The 18,103-nt window shown below is 35.6% G+C and overlaps 2 protein-coding genes across 6 annotated transcripts in view; one reads left to right on the top strand and one right to left on the bottom strand.

The window, feature by feature from the left end:
* The window catches only part of IFT74 (intraflagellar transport 74), a 37,488-nt gene that overhangs the window by 7,413 nt on the left and 11,972 nt on the right, over positions 1–18,103 (top strand). For 2 of the 5 annotated variants that reach the window (XM_030512759.1, XM_030512758.1), the window contains exons 9-14: positions 8,764–8,902; positions 9,911–9,973; positions 10,652–10,795; positions 11,419–11,459; positions 12,671–12,750; positions 16,065–16,118. In XM_030512759.1, coding sequence (XP_030368619.1) covers positions 8,764–8,902; positions 9,911–9,973; positions 10,652–10,795; positions 11,419–11,459; positions 12,671–12,750; positions 16,065–16,118 — 521 coding nt within the window. Of the gene's footprint in view, positions 1–8,763; positions 8,903–9,910; positions 9,974–10,651; positions 10,796–11,418; positions 11,460–12,670; positions 12,751–13,874; positions 13,878–15,224; positions 16,119–18,103 lie in introns of all 5 variants that reach the window. The other 3 variants (XM_030512757.1, XR_003995135.1, XM_030512760.1) reach the window with 3 other exon arrangements.
* On the bottom strand, positions 884–7,165 carry LRRC19 (leucine rich repeat containing 19). The gene is made up of 5 exons (XM_030512761.1): positions 7,074–7,165; positions 4,085–4,250; positions 2,050–2,560; positions 1,642–1,848; positions 884–1,065 (listed from the first exon to the last, which is right to left on the bottom strand). The coding sequence occupies exons 2-5, from the start codon at positions 4,166–4,168 to the stop codon at positions 1,022–1,024; spliced, it is 846 nt and encodes a 281-aa protein (XP_030368621.1). The 5' UTR covers positions 4,169–4,250; positions 7,074–7,165; the 3' UTR covers positions 884–1,021.

Raw genomic sequence — 18,103 nt, 5'->3', positions numbered from 1 at the left:
GTTCATCATCCATTAAGATATTATTAACTCTCCTCAGTTACATAAGAATCAATGTATTTATCCTCAATAAATCCATCTTCCCCGGGCACAAATGTATGAATTTTCTCAAAGGAAATCGGATCTTCATTGTTTGTATCCGATACTGTAGGAAAAGAACTCATGTCAGCTGAGAATTCCTCTTCAAACATCTCCGAGTCATTTTCTTCCAGATGACGGTGGCTGTAGCTTATCAAATAGCGATACCATGTTGGGCATTTTGCAGCAGTAAAAATCAGGAGTGTAGTGCTTAGGACAAACCCTAGGACACCTGCTAGGAAGGTCCAGCTTTTGCCAGGAAGTGGTAACTCTTTAAAACAGACAGGAAAAAAAGAAGAGTCATCTTCGTGAGGAATACCAGCAAGAACTCTAGTATGAATTTTTTCATAGTTAAATTGGGAACTCACAAAATAAACAATGATAGGGGAATTACTGAGTATGTCCAAAGTTTTAGTAGAATTTTATTTTTATGTTAGGGAGTTAGCTACGTGACCCGACCAAAAAATGCATGTACATCTCATGTTTTTTAGCAATATAAATCCACCATGCATATTTATAAAAAAATAATCTTCAAAGTCAGATAGAATTCTGGGGACATATAAAGTATAAAATAATAAAATAAAATTTGAATTCCAAGGTTGGGCTTTGGGGAAAAAAAACAAGAAAAAACCCAAAACAAGAAACAAACAACCCCAAACAGTAATTGACTTCAAATTCTATTTCCCAGGCTTAAATTTCTGTATGGTGATGATGTCTGCATCCTAAAATATTACATCTTTTGTTTGGCTTATCCTTTCAATTGTACGTCTTTTAAAATAAAGATTTCAATAGACTGTAGTTGCCAGGAGTCTTTATTTAGAAGCTGGTTTTGTGTGCTGGCCACTGTCCTAAAAGAGAATCTATACATTATGGTGAAAGAAGTGTATAGCAGTGGCGGTTTACTGTTTGTGTATGTATCTGGAAAATAATATTTCTTCTGCTTTAGTCAGAAGCAAGCAGTAAAGCATTTCTGTATGGAAGAGTGGAGATCTGCATGTAAGAAAGAAGAAAGTGACTTTACCAAAAGAAAAGCTAGAATATTACAGAGTGATGATGGAGTTAACATTAAAAGGGGTAGAAAAGTAAGGAGACGGAAATTTTGAAAGAATATGGGATGGGCACATCTGTCTCCTTTACACTGAACACAGTTGAAGGCAGTGATGAAATTATTGCTCACTATTGCTCACTGTTTCACATTTAAGAAGACAGCTACTTCTGGAAAGCAGTTATTTGGAAGAAGTAATTGAAATTTTTAAAAGATCCTTCACCGGTTCTGCTAGGTAGATATGGGCAATTACCTGAATTTCAAGACTTTGAAATGTCATCATCAGTTCATAGTATCATTTGAGAATTCAGGTGTGGTTTATCAGTTTTGAACACTTGCTCAGTAAGGCTTAACATTCACTATAGTGTGTGTACAGTCTACCAAAACCTGGAAATACACCTTTTCCATAATCTGAGCTTTTATGAAAGAATTATAGTATATGAGGTGTACAAATGGTATGAAATTGCGGAATAAGCAAATCAGCTTGTAAGCAGTAATGATGTGGAACATCAGTATATTACCTGCATGCGTCCCATTGTTTTCAGTGATGTTTGGAGTCAGAGCTGTTAGGAAGGCACTACTTTTAAGCTTAATGGCAGAAGTGGAAGTTACAGTGTTTTCTAAAGAAGCTTGTTCGATTTTGCAGTCAGCTGGTTGAATAGCTGCCGTTTTGATGGAGAAATTTTCCTTGCTGTTTGGGAACGTACATGTAGTGTTGTTTTCATTTTCTGTGGATGCGAGCAGTGGAAAGGCTATGAGATATTGTTAATTAATTGGCACTCCGATCTAAAAAAAAAAAATCATAGGTAACTAATGTATTATTGCAAAATACAAATAAATTAATAGAGGATATTATCCAGATCAGGAAAAAATAAGATAAGGCTGTTGAATGTAAACAAGTATGAAATGCTGCTCTTACCCAAACTTACCCATTGTCACATTGGAGGCAGTTAGCCATATCTGTAAATCAAGGAGGTTACAGGAGCAGGTCCAGGGGTTTCCAGCTAAAACAATTTTGATCAATTTAAAGGATGATTTTATATGAAAATATTTCAGAGAGTTATACTGTAGATTTAAAACTGTCAGACTTTTTAAAGAAGTAAATATATCTGAATCTAGTTGAGTAATCATATTATAGGATAGATTCAACACTGACAGTTGATTTAATCCTGCAAATGCTGCCTTATGAACTGTGCTAATATGATTGTTGCTGATATCCAGAATTACGAGTTTTGTCAGATTGCAGAAGCTGTTATTATACAGTACAGTAATCATGTTTTCATTCAGGTAAAGTTCAGTGAGGTTAATAAAACTTCGAAGAATCTCTTTGTTGATATCTTTTAAAGTGATTTTATTATTTTTGAGGCTTAATATAGTAACATTTTGGGAAAGGTTAGTGGGTATATTAGAGAAGTTCTTTCCAGACTCGTCACAAGTGACCTGTCGAAAAAAAAGAGGAAGACAACAATTAAATACCATAGGGAAGTCCAGTGAAGGTATCTTAGTGATGACTATTAAGGGCACGAAAAATCTTTCTTGTATTTTTTTAGTGCCAGCACTTTAAAAGTTCCACTGCTTTTCATGCAGTTTTATTTATATTTTTCTTAATATACTCATGATCTGGTGATAAGAGGGGAATGAAGGCTCCTGATGTATAGAGAGAGACCTGAAGTTTCATATCACTTAGTGCTTGAGCTCTGTTTGAGATGCAAGGTTCTTTATGTGATGATTATCCAAAATATATCAGTTTGGCATGATATTTTGTAATTAGTAGGGCTCTCTGTTTTAGAATTAGATGTGAAGATTGGCTAAGTAGAAAAAGGATTCATTTCCCACATAATCTGGAAGTAGGTGTCATAGAGGAAGTGGATCCAAGGCTGAAAATTAATTCAAATATTCCTTTTCGAATGTATTATTTTAAAAACAGCTATATTTACTTTTTAAAACACCTTTGTAGTAGACCTTCAACAAAACATTTAGTTTGGTTTTTGTTGTTTGGTTTGTTGTTTTTTTTTTATTATAACACTTAATTTTGGTTTTCTGGGTTTAAGTTTAGCATAGCTGCGGTCTTTTCAGGTTTGAGAGTGTTAACTCTCTATACCTTGAAAGACTTTTGTTTACTGAGAAGAGTAGATTTCTTTATATGTACATGTATGCATCACTGCAAACTCTAGTTTAGTGTCAAGATGCTTGAACTGGGTTTAAAGGAGATTCTAACTATTGGAAACAGATTAGTTGTGTTGCCCCCCTTCCTAAATAAGTAGCCTATGTTCAGCTTGTTACTGCTGTGACCAGATTGAGTCTAGCTAGATAGCTGGTTTAAAAACAAATGTAGTGGAGTGCCTTTTCTACACTGTATATACCCACTGAGTGGTTTTTTTGTTCTTCAGCTTTGTCCCAAAGATTAACAAACAGTAGATACAGTACTGAGCCAGTGGGCAGTGAGTCAGAGCAAGTAGTGCAATACCAGTTTTATCACTTGACTGTTAATCAAGTTTTCTTCCTTCCCCTCCATTCTCCAGTAAATACAAAATCCATTCCATTAATCTCTGGGAAAAAAAAAACCCAAACCTGTAAAATTTCTTACATACATTTTGACCTGACTTGGGCAAGTACTAACTCAGTAAATCTCTCAAACTTGAGCAGTTTTTGGCCTTGTCCAAATAACTGTTGCTTTTTAGGTCTATTCCAAAATAATGTAAAGATAAAGGAGGCACTCCTGTTGACAGCAAAGAGATATGGCTGAGATACAAAGCCATCTCAAATATGTTTCAATGTTATTCACCCACTTAAAATGACTGCCAGCAGCTGGTTGCCCATTTCACAGAAAGCCATGTAATCTTATTTGCCTCTATGCGCTTCTTTCTTCAGGAATTCTATGTTTACAAGGTGGTTTTTAAAATGCCTTTAGCTTCTAGTGTAACTTTCAAAAATAAGGATAATTTACATACGTATAAAACTTACAGTTTGAGAAGTAATGTTGCAGTCAGCAGTAACAGGGTTCAAAAACAGCGTTCCAGCACAGATCACAAGCCAAGAGAGTGTCATGTTTAGAGCCTAGTAAAAAGCAACACTTTTGTATGCCAATATGAGAATACCGGTGTCTTCTGTTGTGGTTTCTACAGTGGTTCTGTAGTTGAACAAATTAATAGGTATAGTTATTTCAATGATAATTTAATAAATTTTCCTCTACACAAATACTATGAAATGCAAAATTAAGAGGAAAAACATAGGTTATCAGAATGAATACATTCAGCTTTCACTTTGTGGAGCTAAACCTAAAATCCAGTGAGCAGACTGTATCAGCAAATAGAAGAGGGATTTACTAGACGGCAGTTTCATATATGGATAAAATGAATAGGCATGGATGTACTTATTAATTCCCTGTTAAACCAATTGCGGGTACTGGAAGACAATGGTAGGAGCATACTGCAGAAAGTATTCAGGCTTGTGTGCTCTCCCTAAATAATTTCTTATGTTGCCACTGACAGAGGCAGAACACTGTACTGGATGGATTGTTGGTTTATTCAGTCAGATTTCCCTTAGGTTCTTATGTAGGTTATTAAGCATTTTTTGTGAATTTTTACTTAGAAGATTGATCTTCTAATGTCTTTATTATCTACAATACAACACATATTATAAGATGTAAACCAGGTCCTCTGGTTATTAAAAAGGTATAGTTGTTGCTCTGATCTTTGGAACTAAGTAAACATTGTTCAGTCTTGCTCCTGGGGTTTTTGTATGAATTTGAACCTTAATGTTTTGAGAGTTGAGAAAGCTTATCTGACCAATGGTGTTCACTGTGACGTTAACGTCTCTCAGGGAAAGTGTCACTCATCCATCCGCTTTGAATCAGACGTTATTTGCAAGATCTCATAGAATCATAAAATACCAGGTTGAAAGGGACCTCAGGGATCATCTAGTCCAACCATTCTAGGCAAAGCATGGCCTGGGCTAGATGTCCCAGCACTCTCTCCAGCTGAATCTTAAAAGCACCCAATGCCAGGGAGACCACCACTTCCCTGGGGAGATTATTCCAATGGCTGATTGTTCTCACGGTGAAAAATTTCCCCCTTGTGCCCAATTGGAATCTCCCCAGGAGTAACTTGTGTCCATTACTCCGTGTCTTTTCCATGTGACTCGTTGTAAAAAGGGAGTCTCCATCTTCTGTGTAACCACCCTTTAAATACTGGGACACGGTGATAAGGTCTTCACTGATCCTTCCTTTCTCCAGGCTGAGCAAAACCAGTTCTATCAGCCTTTCCTCATACTACAGGCTTCCCAGTCCTTTGGTCATCTTTGTGGGCCTTCTCTAGATCCTCTCCAGCCTGTCTACATCTCTTTTGCATAGCGGGGACCAAAGTGCCTGTTGTATCTTGAGCTATAGAGAGTATATTTAACAGAGAATTTAACAGAGAAGAGTGGGGGAAATTACATAAGGAAGCTCAATTGCATGAACAATGCTAAATATGGGCAGCCAGTCAGATTTAAAAAAACTCCACAAATCTTTAAAAAGAGTGCCAGGAGGCCTTTGCCAGTCAGCATGGAGTACCTAAGGTCACAGGACAAATTGGTCAAGTCTAATTGATTGCTTCTGTACATTCGTGTGTCTGTGGACTGACCTCATTCACCTAGCTGAATCAGCCTGGAAACTTACCAACTTCTTCGAAATAAGAAGATAAAAGCCATTTACACTGCTCTTATCCATTGTGTATTTCTACTGCTGTTGGAAATCTACATTAAGTACAAAAAGAATTCATAAACCATTTTGTTAGACATTGTCAGTGGCAGGGACAAGGGGTACTAGCAGCAGCAGCCACTGTGGTATCATAAAATTGTAGAATCAACTAGGTTGTAAAAGGCCTTTAAGATCATCAAGTCCAACCATTATGCTCTGTATTAGGTATTGTTCTTGTCAGTGATAGTGCTGGTGAACTGAATAATTCAGGTTTTGAGCCAGTTTGTACATTACTAGTAGAAAACATGTTGCAGTTTGAGAACTCCCAATATAGACTATGTTAACAGTTGGATCTTGTGGCATACTTGGACCTTAAAGATCCTACTTCCAAGATTTTCAGAAACAGAGTGGCCTTAACTGGGCAATATAGAAATAAAGATTAATAATATTATTGTAGTTTGCAGATTTCAAGAAAAGTACTGTCTCTAATAGAGTGGGAAAAATATGTTAAAATATTATTTTAAAATTAGTCTGTAAGTTGATAACAATCAAGTTGAAAATGAAAGTTAGTTTTAAAGTTTTTTGAAACTTCAAAAAAAAAGTTAAAATGTCTGAATTAAGGAGATGCCATTAACTTAAAAAAACCTTCTATTGTCTAAAACTTCACTCTACATAAAAATTTACATATATCTAAAGCATAGTTCCTATTTTTTACTTTATTTTCTACTGAAAAGGTAGGGGGTTTTTTTCCGAGTTTGATTTCCTGTATTGTATGTGTGGGAACCTGTGGAAGAACAGTAGAAGAAGAGGGAAGTATCTGTCATTTTAATTGCAATTTAGCTTTTTACTAAAATCAAACTTCAAGAATTGCTGTTTAAAGTAATTACTTTGGAAAGAAACTGAGCCTGGAAGTATATCAGTAGTATCCTGTAATTAGAAACGTTTTACTAAAAAGTTTTCTTCTGAGAACTTTTAAAGATTTTATTGTTTAATAGTGATGTAATTCCTATTGGTTTTCTTGCATTTGTAAAGAAAAAGGCAGATTTTGGGAGGTAGTGGGGTTTATGTAATCAGCTAGGCTGTTTTCCAGAGAAGACACGGACTGTTCCCTGGCTTTCTACTGAAGTACAGTTTACTCAGCAACATGTCATGTCCAAGGTTCATGGTAATTCCTGAACTTTTAATGTATCTCAAGATGTATTGTTTTTCCACTCTAGCAATAAAGTTTTACTAATAAATCTTTGCCTACATTTTGAAAAAGATGTGGCGTCTTACCTTTCTGTTGCTTGTTAGAGCAGCATATGTACACAAGAGTAGATTTTTCAATGCACTGACAAGAAATAATATGATGCAACAGCACTTTGTTTTTGTTCAACCTTTGTACCTGGTGAATAAGCAGGCAGTGTAAAAAAATAATAAACCTAGAAGATCCTTAGCAAAAGATTGACTAGGTTGAGCAACATCTTATAATCATCTTGGATTCAATTGGATCTGCAGCCAATAGGGAAGTAGTATGCTCAGGTGTCAAGTTCCAGATCATATAGAAAGTACTGAGTTAAAATGCCACAGGGAATTTACAAGCAAGTTGGGTTATAATCAATTAAAGATATGCTGGAGACAGCAAAGGACTTGCATTTTTTTTATGTGATCAGTCATCAAATGAAGAAAATGTCAAGATATTTGCATACTGAAGTAAGGATCTCTAGTACTTAAATTGGTGTTAATTCTTGTGGTTTGTAAAAACATCACAGGTGCTGCAGGGTGTGATACATAAAGTTCATTGTTTACAAAGAATTACAAGCACTTAAGGGCATCTGTCTGTTTCATGTACTTTCTACTAATTTCTAAGAAATTCCTGGAGGCTAGACAATTAAGAACATAGCTAAAGGAAATTTACAAAAAATCCTGAGACTATGAAGAGTGTACCTTCCTTCCCTTCACAGTTCATGAAAGATTATTTAAACTGTGTGCTTGTTTCCAAGTGATTTCTACAACTAAGAATGGCAAAATCAGCTGGATACCTGCCTTCAGGATTTAGAATCATAGAATCGTTAGGGTTGGAAAGGACCTTAAGATCATCTAGTTCCAACCACCCTGCCATGCGCAGGGACGCCTTACACTAGACCATGTCGCCCAACATTCTGTCCAACCTGGCCTTGAACACTGCCAGGGATGGAACATTCATAATTTCCTTGGGCAACCCATCCAGTGCCTCACCACCCTCACAGTAAAGAACTTCTTCCTTATATCTAACCTAAACTTTACCTGTTTAAGTTTAAACCCATTACGCATTGTCCTACCACTATAGTCCCTGATGAAGAGTCCCTCCCCAGCAACCTTGTAGGCCCTCTTCAGATACTGGAAGGCTGCTATGAGGTCTCCACACAGCCTTCTCTTCTCCAGGCTGAACAGCCCCAACTTTCTCAGCCTGTCTTCATACGGGAGGTGCTCCAGTCCCCTTATCATCCTCATGGCGCTCCTCTGGACTTGCTCCAACAGCTCCATGTCCTTCTTATGTTGAGGACACCAGAACTGCACACAGTACTCCAAGTGGGGTCTCACAAGAGCAGAGTAGAGGGGCAGGATCACCTCCTTTGACCTGCTGGTCATGCCCCTTTTGGTGCAGCCCTCTTTTTTTTTTCCTTCTATTTTTCATTAACTCTTCCCAAGTTGCAAGATGCAAAAAGGTTTAAATTGTGTAACTAACAGTTATCGGATCAATGATTGCAGCCAGGAATGCCCTTAGGCTTGAAAGATGATGCACAATTTCAGGGTAAGGGAATACTGAAAAATTCATAGAAGCAGAGTAGAGCTAATGTTGGAATGGACTTCCAAAGTCATATAGGCCAGCCCTGCTGCTCCTAGAGCAAGTTATCAGTGAGGCCAGAGGAATACCAGAGTTTGAAATAGATGCTTAAAACAAACATCAACTAGTAAAAGTTACAACTCCATTCTACTTTTACAGCACAGAAAAGTTAATTCAAAATGTAGAAGAAGATATCGAACATGAAAAGGTTGTAGCAGAAGACATAATAAAAGACATGTCACAGGAAAATCAAGCTAAATATATGGAGATGAAGGCTGCAAATGAAAAACTCTCCCAGGTTGGTTGGTTTCATTGTACTTACCTAAAATGTTTCTCAGCCTGGCTCTATTGGTTCCAGGTACAAATTAATTATTAAAGAGCTTGAGAACAGAGTAATACAATAAAAAAGTTTGCTGGTATCTTAATCAATTGCAGAATTGCCTTAAAAATAAATAGAGCAATTGACTAAAACAAAATACTTTGTCTTTTTCTATTTCTTATTTAGAGAACAAATGATGCTCATTATTTTCCTTTTAAATTTGGGGACTGATATGCAGATTTGAAAAGCCGCTGTAGTGCTTAGATGTTTCATCATGTGTAAAAAGCATGCAAAAGGGAAGAAAAACCTCAGCAATTTTTGCAGTTCACTTGAGTAGAAAGTTTTCTTCCTCTGTACAAAAGTGAATCTGGGTTTTTTTGTTGTTCTTCTTGTACGTCTCAGTGTATGAGAAAAATGAACTGGGCTTTGTAAAATTTTTGTGACTTCGCTAATTGTATTAGCAAAAGCAGTAAGATTTCTAGGTTCCCTGGGATCATCTAGCTTCAGGCATACAGTCTTAGAAACTTCCTCTGTATAGTCTGTACAGTGATAGGCGTCTTTTGAGGCGGGTGCTTCCCAGCTGTCTTAGTATGAGCTGAACCACTGGTCAGGGCCTACCTGTCCCTGGATTATAAAGAAACTGAGGTGGCTAGTTCAGATTTTAAAATCTAGCTTTAAACTTCTGATGCAGAAATTATAAATTCCACCCTCAGTACTAATTTTATGAAAAGTAGTGGTTAAAGGGTGAACACGTTTTTCGTCATAGTATAACTGCAAATAATGATCAGAGTTTATTGGAAAAGCTGGATGCTGAAAGTAAGTGGATATTATATCTGGGTTACTTGGAGAAGCTGCACACAGTCTTTTAAATTTTTAAGAGCGACAATAAGATGTTTTACAGCATTTTATTAATACTAAGTTGCAGAACAGAAAAGTTACCAAGTGGTAATTTTATGTGAATATTGTCTTTTTTTTTTTTCTTCTTAGGAATTGGTTGTTCAACAACAGGAGTTGGATGCACTAAATATAAAGGAGCAGGCTCTAAGAGCGGTATGTATGATAACAAGTGGTCTCTGTACCAATCTTTGCTGAACTCTAGTGTAAAAAATAATGCAGAAATTATTGGTGGAAATTTCTATGTTTTGGGTAAAAATTGTTTTTGTAGACACCAAGTATAAAATTTTTATAGAAAGTGAGGTGTGTGACTTTTGATTAACTTGGAATTACTCTCTAAAGATAAACATGACTTTATCATTCACATCCTTCTTAAACAAACACTTCTAATACACTGCCATATTGCTAGATTTAGGAGAATTTTCTCATACTAGGCCTTCCATGGATAAAAGGATCTGTGAGCTGAAACATACAGTCATGTATACATATTCAGACAGTATAATTTTCAGAAACTACTAGGCATTTTTCTAGTCCTTTTGGAAACTGTATATGGTTCGTAATCCCCTAGAAATGATGAGGTAGTAAATCTACTCAGAAAATTGGCTTGAAGATGAACTCAAAAAGAAGAAGTAGCTGACTGGGATATTCCATTCCAAAGATTCCATATTGAGAATATGGATTATCAAATTTATTGTTTATACTGTCTCTGTACTGTTTATAACAAATAAGCTTCCGTTTCAATGTATAGGTAGGTGTTGCTTAACTAAAGCATAATTTCTGCAATGCTCTCTTGACATTTGAAAATAGCTAGTAGGTGTTTGCTTTTCCCAACAGGAAATAGAACACTCCCAGGTGAAAAAGGAGGCTGTGCAGATGTATGAAAAGCTCCATGAGCTCGAGGAACGTCGAGATCAAATGATTGCTGAGGATAAGAATATGGAATCTCCTCAGGAAGAAAGAGAAAGGTTACTAAAGCAGGCAAGAATATAAAATGTTATCATGTAAAAGATTCTCTAAGTCAGTATTGTAAGGGATGATAATATTTTAAAATACTTTGGCTTGAATCTTGCCTTTATTTGCTCTTTAAGCAGCAGAAACCATCTAAAATTAAAAACAATCAATGAACTGGCTGGATGGGCTGTTTCAGGTTCAAACAAAACAAAATTGGCACAGTCATCAGTCATGTTATTATGGGAAAATTGATCCTACTGAGCAGTTCCATAACATAATTCCAGACAGTATCCTTATGGGGTACTGAGCAGACACACTAATCCAGGAACAATTGAATTAGTTTACAAGCATCTATGCTGTGTTATGTAACTATGTATATATACTGTACAGATTATTGGACTGAATGACACTGGTAAGTGTGTCTGGTTTTTCAATGTGTACTCAGAAAGCAGGAGAAGGTCTGGAGGATGTAACGCTTCTCACTTCTCTTCAGTGAAAAGCCATTGTCGGACAATGTGGCAGCAAGTTTGTGATTTCATATGTTGAGTCTCTATTCCCTGTATGCTGAATTAAGAAAGCTCTTTTTTTATTTTCCTTTTTTCATTTGTAGATTTTGTTTCGTATGTTAAAGTTGTTATATTTTTTTATAGGTTAAGGATGACAGTCAAGAAATAGCAAGTATGGACAGACAGTGAGTAATCCCATTATACTGTTGCTACAAATTACATTTAGAGCCTAAAGACAGATAGCTGAATTCCATTGTATGTTTCTATGGACTTGTAGAGCATCACGACATTTTCCAGCCTCTCCTAGTGTTAACCTTCCACAGAGAATAGAAAACACTCTTCTGTTTCAACTGAACAACTTCTGTAGTGATAGGACATTTCTTTCTGTATTGTAAGATAACTCCTATCCTTATGAACATGCCTTAGGAGTATAAATTGGTAATAGCATTGTCATAAACTTCTTTAATGCTGAAGAAGTCATTCATCCATAACAGCTACTCATCTGGGACATCTATGAAGTTGAGCCTACATTATGCTGCAGTAACATTTTGAAGCGTTTATTTGTTAGGTGTTGTTAAAACCTAAGACTTATAAAGTTGCTTACAGAAAATTCCATTCTAAAGAGTAACAGGGAATTGCTTCTTGATTCTTGGGTACTCAACCTTTCTGAAGATTTGCCAGGAATTCTGGAAAATGTTATAATAAATAGTAATGTATTGGCAGGGGGAGATAAAACAGTACAATGTTTTTGTGAATTGAACCTTTTGCTTTCTCTCTTTTTACAGAAAAAATGAGATAATCCTGAAATCTCCTAGAAACAATTTTAAATTCTGTAAAGCAGTATTCCTGACTGTAATCATGCGTTACTTTTTAATGCATTGACACCTATGATTGGATAATAATAAAAGTTGCTTAACAGATTTTTTTTAAAGAAACAATGACAGAGAATTATATTTGAGAATTTACATAGATTTTTTTAAGGTGGTATGTAATACTGTGTTTTACTTGGCAATTTCTGAATGGATTTTAGTGAGCACATGAGTAATTTTTTAGGAATACAGTTCCTTGCTGCATTTTACCAATTATCTTGTACCTCTGCAAAGTGGTATAGCAACCAGCAGAGGGACCAGTTGAGTAAGTTAAAACTGAGGACTCAAAAAAGAAAAATGGTACTAAATAGAGCAGCAGTACTTACATTTAATAGATATAGGGACTTAAGTGACAGGTGCTTTACATGAATCTTTTATAATAACAGAAATCCTCCTGATATTTTTTTTGTGTTTTCATAAACTTAGGTTTGCTATTTTTATTCTTGATTTTTCTCTCAATTTTTGTGTAAAAAAATAAGTATTTTACAACACATTTTTAACCATGGGTTTCATTATCAATTTTTCAGGCTGGCAGAAGTAAAAGAAAAAACAAACTACTTTAAAAAGGTCATTCAACGACTGGATATGGATCTGGAGAATTATCAAGGTAATATGAGTAGAGTTTTAGCAGCCTATGCAGAGCTGCATCTGTATTATAATACATATTGTTATGGACGTTAGTTGCTTGCAACTTTTAGGCTTAAGCAAATGTCTGTTGTTCACCATCAGAAGAAGATTTTGTGTTTAGAGGTGCACACTTCTCCTTTCAGATATGAGAAATGGGGAGTACATACCCACCTTGTAGTGGTCTGTTCATCAAGTTCATATTAAGTAGTAAAAATACCATATAAAATAATAATACTGCTGGCTGGTTTTCTCTCCCAGTTTTATTTTTAGGACTACTTCAGGAATAGGAGTTTCTCCTGTTGGCGTCATTGCAGAACCATCTCAGCTTTAGAACAGCTTTTATTTATTTGACCTTTTACATGATCTGATACACTGTCAGCAAATGTGGAATTGAGGATGTTTAATAATGATGTGTAAAGTAGACAGAATTCAGCACTATTTTTATCTGTCTTTCAAAGTCCTTGTGTTGATCTTTGCAAGAGTTTGGGAGTTGCTTAGAAATAGCATTACCTTAGAAACTTAACATCCAGCAGACACGTGCTATAGTACATTGGGCTAGTTTAGGATGGGATTTGTCCTTGCACTGGACATACGGTTCTGGAGTTACCATAGTTGAGCATAGGCCCTCAGTAGCCGTGGAAGATTCTCCTTAAGATGGAAATTCATCCCGTGGAAAACCTTCTTATAAGGAATCTTGATTAGATAGGTGTTGCACAAATATGGACATACATTCTGGAAAAGTTTGTAACAAGTTATTTAAATTCTGTAGTACAGATGAATTAATGTGTTTGTGTCCTTTTTACTTTATACCTTTTCTCAGACAATCAGTATAAAATTTACCTGTAAATTTCTTCAAGGTGAACAAATATTTCTAAAATTGACCCTATACAAATGTTTGATACATCTGTTTCTCATCTTTTGCATTACAAAATATCTCATATTTCTCCAGACATTTCATTATTTCTGTGCAAATAATTCATTAAGACTGTCTTACTAGCTTTCTTATTTCCAGATAATGTCATTGCCAACTTTACTATTCTGCTTTAATTCTTCCTTTTTGTTTGGCTTGCAACTCTTTTTTTTTGTATCTTTGGAGAAATGCAGAAGGTAAGAAGTGAGTTGCTTTTTGCATTTTATAATTACCTTTAGACACAGTCATTTGTTGCTGGACTGCATGTCTTTCACTGTTTTAGGAAAAGACCTCTGTTGAAGAAGAAGTGTTAAAAGCATATGTAGGAGAACGCATATGCTTTCTGTCAACAATCAGGAACAGACAGGATATTCAGAATATAGTTAACTTGTGGTATAATATAGAGTGAATTGTACCTGTTGATATCACATAGAGGAGATAAAGAAGATATTCATAAGGAGCTGCTTTGAGACACAGAAATCCAGACTCCCAATATCCTTTTCTGTAGTGAGTAGAGAAAGAATTCCAAAGAGCCATTCATACTTCTGCTCTAAATCAGCACTTTGGTATGTCCTTGAGATTCTTTGGTATGTCCTCCCCCTCTCGCTCCCAGCATCCCCACTCAACTTATTTCAGTCTTTATTTAAATACTGGCTCAGTATTTAAACTGTTTATTACAAAGCCTTCCCAAAACTTCAGCTCTTAAAGTTTTTCAATTAAATTTAAGGTAAAATAGCCAGTAAAATAATTACAACTAAGGGTTTTTGAATGTTTCAGGATAAACATTTCAGTGCTAGGGACATTTTTAAGCAGGAAAACCAAAATAAAAAGACCATTAATAGAAATAACTATTTTTAGTTTTCACTTAAGAAAATCTAAATAAGAGAAAAAATCACTCATTTATACGTTCCATATGTTAGCAGTTGCCGTTAATAAAAATGATCAGAGGGCTGGAGCAACTCTCCTGTGAGGAAAGGCTGATAGAGTTGAAGTTGTTCAGCTTGGAGAAGACTCCAGGGAGACCTTATTAGCGGCCTTTGGGTATTTAAAAGGGGCCTATAAAAAGATGAGGGGAGACTTTTTAGTAGGGTCTGTTGCAATAGGAGGAGGAGTGATGGTTTTAAGCTAAAAGAGGGGAAATTCAGACTGGACATGAGGAGGAAATTCTTTACAATGAGGGTGGTAAAATACTGGAGCAGGTTGCCCAGAGAGGTGGTGGATGCGCCATCCCTGGGGACATTCAGGGCCAGGCTGGGTGTGGTTCTGGGCAACCTGATCTAGTTGAAGATGTCCCTGCTCATTGCAGGGGGGTTAGACTAGATGACTTTTGAGGGTGCCAAACTGTCCTGTGATTCTGTGATCCAGTAACTGATTAGTCAAAATCAACATTAACTCATAATGGAACAGACTTAACACTTCAGAAATTGCATGAGAGGCTAAGTCATTGATGTAATAATGCTGTATTTTAACGAAAACTTATCTGGAAAGAAATTTTTAAAGGTCGTGGGGTTTATTTCAGATTTTTTTCTTTAAACATTTGGCAGATCATGTAGCTCTTTGTTTCATGGTTCTCTGTAACTAGACTTTTTAAGAGTAGAACAGACTGAGTTATTTAATATTGGAGACTTGCCTTGAAAAATGGAAGAGAGAGTCCAGCAAGGAACAAAGCCGCAGCTGCAAGGAAGTCGAAGCAGAATCACAGTCCTCTAGGGACCCAAGGGTGTTCTTATTGTTTGTATATATTAGATAGGAAGGAAAGCATGGGGGTGTTCAAGTAAAAAGATCTAGAGAAATTTGCTTGCTCAGTTATATCTATGTCCATTTCATTCTTTTTCTTTGTATTCTTTAAAGTTACAAGATTATGGTGAAAATTTATCAATGACAAAGACGCAAACAATTAAAAATCTAGATCTTTGAAATTTACATTATTCTTAGAGGCTGAATTGTCTAATCTTCTTGAAATTTGTGACATATCAGATCTCCCACTTTAATAGTACATTTTAATTAAGAGCTATTTGTGGTCAGTATTTTGGTGCCTATATACACAAAAACATTTGTTCTCTTTTATTGAAATTCACCTGACTTCAGAAAAATCTTGTTCCTTTGTTTAAACCAAGTATTTATCCCCCTCTTATTTATAAAAAATGCTAACCCCTAAAAGGTTCTAAAAACTGCATTGAGAATGATTTATTAAGCTTTTTTTTTTTTTTAATGTAAAGATACGTATGACATAGTCAGTTGAAGTGATTACATTAAATGACATGAAGTGAGTCCTGTAGTTTCTAGGCATGTAGAATTTTAATTTTTAAAACTGACATTTTGCCTTCCTAAAGGAATCCAGGTCTGAGACAAATAAAGTTAAATCCATGTTACATCCCTTGCAGGAGAAGAAAATTGGAGATACAAAGAGCTGAAGAAGAGGGAAGAAAGCATGGACAGTAAGTTCTCTAATATACTTTATTTAGGCCTAATTCCAGTAAAATACAGGTTCCCTTGTATTAATTTAGAGCTGAAAAGAGCCAATGCCCTGATCTTTGCATAAAATTTCTGTGATCTGCCTCAAGACAAGATAATTGATATCTTAGGACTTATAGGACAGTCATAAATATTTGGAACATCGTCCAAGGCTTTTCATCAAACATTAAAGGTCTTAGGAATACAGCTTTATTTTATGAAAGCAAGGCTGAAATGAATTTTTAAATTAATTTAAGTAAAAGACATATGCAACCAGCTGTTCAGGTCTGATTAAAAGCAGAAGTTAAAAATGGAAAAGTGTAGACATCATGTAATTCTTTAAAATTAAGGCTTCTCATGTCTGTTTATTCAAAATGAATGCTACTAAAGCTTTCTTCCACAAGACGAACAAGGTCAGTCAGACAGCTGTGATGAAATAGAGAGTTGCTTGCAGAAAAACGATGAGATGAGATGTAAGTATGGACCTTGCTGAATGTTTCTAAATAAATTCAAAGAACGTTTCAAAAAACAAAACCAAAAATCAAACCATAAAACAAACAGTTAAAAATGTCCAAAATGCCAAAAGAGAAAACCACTAGTCAAGTCATATAGGTACGATTCTTAGGTCTTAATTCCACTCAGGCTCACTTTTATAAAATTATATATTTGTGGATGTAAAGTATTTTAGTTTTGTTCTCATTTCATTTTATGAATATGTGAGAATGCTTTTCTTTCATGAAGGCACTTTTACTTCACTCCTCTGCCTTACCTACGTACATGTTTTGAAAGATTCAATATCCTCATTGTCTACAGCTTCCTTTGAAGTAAATAATTAGGTTTATCAAGATATTGCAGTCAACTTATTTAAGACCTCTTTACTAAGATGCATCAAAGTCCATGGCATCATTGTTATGTAAAAAGAAGTGTCTCAGACCCCCACAAGAGACAGACATTAATGAAACCTTTGCTCACCACTAGAGCACTAAACAGTTAAATGTGATTGAAAGTTTTGAGGTAGGTTATCTGAGTAATTCCCTTTGTAAAAATTGCCTACTTAATTATTTAAACAAAAAAAGAAAGAAGAGCTCAAATGTTTTAAACACAAAACATTAAGCAAAAATTTCAGTACTATTGCTTTCCATACTATCTTTCCCTTAGTTCTGTTGTGCTGAGATGTTTTCTTAGTGTAGAAGATTCCTGTCTGTATTTCGCAACAATAGATAGTATGAAATACCCAGTAAGTGCCCTTTGAGAAAGGAGCTCTTTTTGGAGCTGACATTGTTGTCCCTTTTATTAAAGTATAGTTGTCGTATCTTTAAGATCAAACACGACAAGTTCATTCTGAAAGAAGAGAACATCACAGAGAGAAAATAGCTTCATTTGCAGCCTAGGTACTGGAGGAAAACAGATGTGGCAATGGTCTTGTTCAGCACTCGGGAAGTGACTGGCCTCTTTCCATTGCAAGCTTTTAAGCTTTGGTTTTAACTCTGTTCCTGGTTACTAGTTCACAGCAGTGTTGGGAAAAGGTATACCTTTTTACGTTTTTGACAAGTACTGTTCTCTACGGCTACTAGTCAGTATCAGCTGGGCCAAAACTTTATTTCAACTTTCTGAGCCAACTGAATCTGCATCAGAACTGGTCATTATTTTTAGCAGTCAGCTGTGCACATTACAAATGTGTTGTCTAATGCAATGCATTGACTTCTAAGAATTCCTAGTGTCTTTAATCCTGAAATCTCTGCCTCAGAGATAGTCTTTGTAGTATCTTCGTATTGTCCACTGGCTCCAATAATGCAAATTTTCCACTCTACAAGTTTTAGAAGCTGTAATTTGTGAAGCAGCTCTGTTAGCTCTTTCATGGACAGCATTGCAGATGATGTCAGATATTACAATAGTTTTCTTATCCATAAATGTTTTATTAGTAAAGAATTTTAAAATCAGATATATTTTAAACCCCCTGTATGCTCTG

Source organism: Strigops habroptila, chromosome Z (assembly GCF_004027225.2).
Source record: "Strigops habroptila isolate Jane chromosome Z, bStrHab1.2.pri, whole genome shotgun sequence".
NCBI lineage: Eukaryota > Metazoa > Chordata > Aves > Psittaciformes > Psittacidae > Strigops > Strigops habroptila.
Note: the sequence above shows the minus strand (reverse complement) of the source record. Positions and strands in the feature narration are given on the sequence as shown.

What these genes read in the sequence shown, in the direction of transcription:
- LRRC19 (XM_030512761.1), bottom strand. Translation starts at nt 4,168, where the DNA reads ATGACACTCTCTTGGCTTGTGATCTGTGCTGGAACGCTGTTTTTGAAC. An exon ending in GCAACATTACTTCTCAAACT is followed by an intron (nt 2,561 to 4,084) that starts GTAAGTTTTATA and finishes TTTTTTCGACAG; the next exon opens with GTCACTTGTGACGAGTCTGG. An exon ending in AAACAATGGGACGCATGCAG is followed by an intron (nt 1,066 to 1,641) that starts GTAATATACTGA and finishes TCTTACATGCAG; the next exon opens with ATCTCCACTCTTCCATACAG.